We start from the raw sequence: 5,883 nt of genomic DNA on the forward strand, positions 1-5,883 counted from the left end.
ACCTTAACCCTATTAGGTCCACTTTGAATAAGGCAGAGCCTGACTTACAGTCTTAGTTCTTATTCTAGTACTTTCTATTCTCTTGCTTCCTTCTTTTCATTTTGTACTTGTTTGTTTGTTTGTTTTGAGGCAGGGTCTCTAGGCTGGCCTGAAACTCATAGAGATCAGCCTGCCTCTGCCTCTAGAGCGCTGGAATTAAAGATCTGCCCTACCACTCCTGGCTCCCATATTGTTCTTTAGAGACAAGATATAGTTTACTATGGGCTGGAACTGGTGGTTATCCTCCTGCCTCAGCAGTCTCCCAAGTAATGGGATTATGCTCGCATGCCAGCGTTTTTGGCTCCAGATACCTATGTATGAAGATTCTGTCCCCAGGGCTGGGAATGTAGCTCACTTTATGGTGTGTTTGTCCAGCACGAGGTCCTGGGGTTGGGCCATAGCGCTGCACAGTCAGGGCCGCACACAACTGTAATGCCAGCTTTTGCGAGGCAGCGTCAGGAGGATCAGCAGGTCTTGCCCTTCCTAACTCTGTGACCCTTTAGTACAGTTCCTCACATTCTGGTGGCCCCCAGCCATGTGATTAGTTTGTTGCTGTAATTTTGCTACTGTTATGAATTGTAGTGTAAACATCTGATATGCAGGATATCTGTGAAAGGGTCATTGGTTCCCCAGTGGGGTCTCAGTGCACAGGTTGAGAGCTGCTGGCACAGGGAGTTCAAGGTTAGCCTGGCCTTGGGATGCTATTGAAGACAACAACATACATTAAGAACCCAGTACTTTGAGCTGGATGTGGAAGCTCATGCCTGTAATTACAGCACTGGGCGGGAGGTTGAAGCAGGAGAACTGCCATGAGGCCAGCCTGCGCTGCAGAGGGAGACCTTGTCCCCGAACCGCATGTGAGCACTCGTGTGCATACACCTCCTCTCTCCAAGCTCCATCCCAGAGCCAGGACATGTCAGGATATGCATCCCCACCCTTCCTCTCTCTCAATCTCTCTCTTTTCTTCTTCTTCTTTTTTGGATTCAGTTTTATGAAAAACAAAACAAAAACAAAATTAACCCGGTAAAATCAGCCTTATCAGGTGGTAATATAAGGAATGTTGAGTATTTAAGAATGAGTTTTATTCTGTGACTGTTTCTGTTCCCATTTTATCATTCTTTAGCTTGGGTTCAGAGTCAAATGATGTCTGGGAGTCTAAATAAAGAGATATGATAAGAAGTAGCCAGGCAGTGGTGGCACATGCCTTCAATCCCAGAACTCCGAGTTCAAGCCCAGCCTGGTCTACAGAATGAGTTCAGGACAGCCAGGGCTACACAGAGAAACCGTGTATCAAAGAACCCGTTGGAAACAAACAAACAGACAAACAAAATATTCTAAGTACTACTGCTTTGTTTTCAGACTCCATTTAATCATAGGGAGAAACTGAATTCAAGGTTTCCGGCCCTAGGGAGCTGGGGTCTCCCCAAAGGCTGGACAGCTCCTGTTGTAGGGACACAGTTGTCTGAGTCCAGCCATCTCAGGGACACCTTGTAAGGAGACAATTGTGAGTCCAGCCATTTTAAGGACAAATTCTCCATTTTGCCGGCAGGATCAACTAAGTTCATGTTTTCAGGCCCAGGAACCTTCTCCTATCCTGACTGATGGAAACTCCCTTGCTCAACTCCTTATGTCAAAATATGATTAGACAATGCTACAGCCTGCCTGCTCCACCTCACTTTCTGTTTTCATCCTTTCAATATTTCTTTCACTGTCCCCTCAAGGTCTCAGCTCAGCTCCCGAGCCTGTTCTTTGGCCCTGACTGATCAGGAGTGGCTTGATTACAATAAATTTCTGTCACATTCGTTGATCTGGTGTTTGAGTTATGTTGGATCTAAGTGGACCCCACAACAAAACAAAGATACACCTCAAATTTTACAGGGACCGTGCTGAATGGTGCATAGTAAACATTATATGTTTAATTATAATAGCTCTATAAATTTTTAATAAGCTTAGGAATTTAGTTTTTTTCTATTAAATCAAGAGAAAAATGGTGTTGGTAAAATCTCCAGTTTATTAAAAGGCCAGAAAGCATCGTTGTGGACTCTTGCCCACAGAGGTGATTTCTATTTTTATTGCACAAGTACAGAGCGATGCTACATGGGAAGCCCCGCCTCCAGGATACCGAACTTCAAATAGCAACACCGTGCAGGACAAGCCTTCTTCCTTGTCATGGCCAGTACGCTGACCCTAAAGAATGCTGTAGGTGATGCCCTATTGCAAAATACTTCTATAAATTAGTGATTTGTAAGTAGGTCATTTTAAGTTGATATTTCCTACCCATTAGCTGAAAGGGGCCAGTTAGACTATGGCTAATCAAATAACATTGGCATTCTTGTGAGCCTACTGTGAACAGAGTTTAGGTCGTGTGTGTTCACATGTTTGAGTATGTGCATGTGTTATGCACGTGTCGAGGGTATCTTCCTTAACTGCTGTCCATCTTAGTTTTCCAGGCAGGTTCTCCCACTGAACCTGAAGCTAGCCTATTTGGCTAGACTGGCCAGCCAACTTTCATTTCACTCTAACTTGCAGAACCCAGAAAAGCACCCACCCCCACCTAGGACTGGAAAGAACCTGGGAAGCACACCCACCGTGACTGAATGTTGGCTCTTTGGTGACTGGTGGTGCATTTCCTACGAGAACCAAGACTTTTTACCCAAAAGCTCTTAGCACCAGGATTTCCTCATAACTGTTCTCTCTAAAGAGCTAAGCCCTGCTCCCTAAGCCAAAGACTGCCTGTGCTGAGCTAGTATTTATGTATCTAGAAATCCACAAAGGATTTAACCGTGGTCCGGGCTCTGTATGGGAAATCGGTGTATTTTAAACATCAGTGATTGCTCATCACATTCCACGGCAAGCAGAATGCACGGTGAGCTATGTATGGATGCACACGCAAGGCTGAGTCTGGAAATTACTCCGCACCCCTCAACAGGAGAGACAGACAATGGGGGGGTGGCCCCAGTCAGTCATCAGAAGAGCTAGTGGGAGGGGTGGCATGACCACCATTCTTTGGTTTATTAAAAAATGGATCCAGTGGGAGAGGCTCTACCGCAGTGTGTGCTGGAGAGAATTCTGCCCTCTTCCAGCCCAGCTGTGGACAGAAATAGCCTCCCTGGAGGACGGTACTCAAGTGGGCGGGAGACGGAGCAGACACCCACAATCAGCAACACACTCGCACACAGGGAGTAAAGTCAAGACAATTTTATTTACACTTTAGAAAGCAAACACTCACAAAAAACAGGGAGCTTGCAGTGTTTTATTTTGTGTTCTCTTTTGGTGTAGGTCATCAGTGAGTCATCTGCATAAATATTTTTCCTGGTAATAGTGATGAACCTCCCACTCAGAAACTTTAAAACTTCAAGTATTTAAAACGCACGTGAACCCCCCGAGTTTTATCTATCGTACCTCCTCACAGTGATTAATTTATTATCTAGACATCCTCACAGTGATTAGTCGGCTGACACGGAAGGTGAATTTGTTGTAAGGGAAAGTTCAAAATCTTAACTAATTAAGCATCTTCCTGATCAGTAGTCATTTTCAGCAGTGCTGTATTTTTCTTTTTAATGAGAGATAAAATATGTGTGTGGAGGGGGGGAGGGGTGCAAAAACCTTTACCAAGCACAAAATGTCACCAAAGAAGCAATACCTACGGCATAGCTGCCACACAGCCAGTTCCTCACCTGCTGAAGGGCTCTCCAGGGTCTCTGCACCTTCACCTGCCTCTGCCAGTGAGGTCTGTGGCCCTGTCCCATAAAGCCACCACTGGAGGGAGACGGCTCTTCGACGCTTTGTCCTGCAGCCTGCACATGCAATTCCAGAAACTCAAATGACACTAGAAAGATCCCCTCTAAATCTTTTTTTAGTACAGTTTGGCAAATATCCCAAAATGAAATTCAACTCTAAGTTAAAAGTATCAAACAGAGATAGAGCTAAGTGCCTCTGTGACTCTCTGGGCTGCTTGGAGAGCTTAGGAATGGAAACCCAATTGTCCCCCACCGGAGGGCTGCAAACACCTGTTGCTTTATCTCAGCAGAAGAGTAACTGCAGATGAAGGAGTCCAAGAGCTACCGCTGCTGGGAGCATCTTTAAAAGCCAACAACTTGCCCCCTCTCAACCTCAGACACGCTGGTGTCACCCCACTCTATCCCACAGCGACAGGAACAGCAAACATTAAACCAGACACCTGATCTGGCTTGTTCAGTGTCTCCCTCCAGGAACCCCAGCGCTGTCAGGCTTTTCTCTCCCTACCTGCTGATTTGAAATGCATTTTCGTTTTTGGTTTCTAAGGGGGAAAAGAGAAGGTTTATAAAGCTGTCTCGGGGAGACGATGGCTAGATGGCCAAGTCACCCGGTCTGGCACGCCCACTGCTGGACTTGCTGGACCTTCCTGGGTCTGGGAGGACCAAGGGTGGAGAATGCATCTCCACTGTGGTGGCCTGCTCCCCCTCCTCTGGCGTCACCACCAAGGCACCCTCCTCCAAGCTGCTGCCACTGCTGTCCGTGAGCCCCTTGCTGCTGGCTGGAGTCTGCTGCTCTGCCCCTTGGCTGGCCCAGTTCTGCTCTGTCATCAGGTGGTGGCCATTGCAGCGCTTGCCAGGGTGGCCTCTGCCTTGTGCATCGTTCAGGGTCACCACTGTGAAGTCTGCTGGTGGTAGCGGGGTCCCGGGAAACCCTGCCTGTGCTGCGGGAGCGGCAGGGTGTGTATAACAAGGGGGGAACCCAATGGAGACGCTGGGTTGGCCAGAGCTGGTGGCCGAGGGTAGGAGGTCCAAGGTCTTGTGCCTGGCTTCGGAGGCATCTGGGCTGAAGTGGTTGGTCACTCCCTGCTTGAGCTTCTTCCAGCCCAGGTGGTAAATCTCCAGCATGTTGAGCACCAGTGACGCACAGGCCACGGCCAGCATGAAGATGACGAAGATGGTCTTCTCCGTGGGCCTGGAGATGAAGCAGTCCACCGTGTTGGGGCAGGGCCAGCGGTCGCAGCGGTAGAGCGGCTGCAGCTGGAAGCCGTACAGGAAGTACTGGCCGGCGATGAAGCCCACCTCGAAGAGCGTCTTGAAGATGATGTTGAAGACGTAGGTCCGCAGCAGCGCGCCCCCGATGCGCACCTTGCCGCGGTCGTCCCGCAGCGGCGGGTCCTGGGGGCTGGGGCTGGCCGTGCGCGTGGGCTCGCGGCCGCGCTGGGGGTTGTCCCTCCTCAGCACCTCCTCCTCCCGCTCCCTCTTCTTCTCCTCCATGCGCACGATGTGCAGCACGTGGCCCAGGTAGATGAGGGTGGGCGTGGACACGAAGATGATCTGCAGCGCCCAGAAGCGGATGTGCGAGATGGGGAAGGCGCGGTCGTAGCACACGTTCTCGCAGCCCGGCTGCTGCGTGTTGCAGGTGAAGTCCGACTGCTCGTCGCCCCACACCTCCTCGGCCGCCGCCCCCAGCACCAGGATGCGGAAGATGAACAGCACGGTCAGCCACACCTTGCCGATGACGGTGGAGTGCTCCTGCGCGTTCTCCAGCAGCCGCCCCAGGAAGCTCCAGTCGCCCATCGCTCCTGACCTGCAAGGGGAACGAGCCTGTTACCACCGGGAGGGCAGGGCAGGCAGCGAGCCAGCCTCCGCCCCACCGACCGCAGACCCGGAGCAGGCGGAGGCCTAGGCCGGGCCGCACGCCCGTCATCCCAGAACCCGGGAGCCCGGGCTCCGAAGTAATGGCTGGTATCACCTCCACCACCTCCTCCGTCATCATCCCTCGGTGGTGAAGCTGTGCGCTCACAACCCGAGTTACATCTGGGGAAGAGAAGAACCAACGCTTGAAAGTTGCCCTTTGACCCCTACACGCTGGCCGCGGCACGCGTGC

At 50.6% G+C, this 5,883-nt stretch overlaps 1 protein-coding gene across 1 annotated transcript; it reads right to left on the reverse strand.

Moving 5' to 3' along the window:
* Window positions 1–4,367: 4,367 nt before the first annotated feature.
* Window positions 4,368–5,573, reverse strand: Gja3 (gap junction protein alpha 3). The gene has a single exon (XM_055617966.1). It carries the CDS (start codon window positions 5,571–5,573, stop codon window positions 4,368–4,370), a length of 1,206 nt encoding a protein of 401 aa, XP_055473941.1.
* Between the last annotated feature and the right edge of the window lie 310 nt (window positions 5,574–5,883).

Source organism: Psammomys obesus, unplaced genomic scaffold, assembly GCF_907164565.1.
Source record: "Psammomys obesus unplaced genomic scaffold, mPsaObe1.curated_primary_1811, whole genome shotgun sequence".
In the NCBI taxonomy this organism is placed as follows: Eukaryota; Metazoa; Chordata; class Mammalia; order Rodentia; family Muridae; genus Psammomys; species Psammomys obesus.

Bases quoted from the DNA above. Each gene is read 5' to 3' on its own strand.
- Gja3 (XM_055617966.1), bottom strand. From the start codon at position 5,573: ATGGGCGACTGGAGCTTCCTGGGGCGGCTGCTGGAGAACGCGCAGGAG.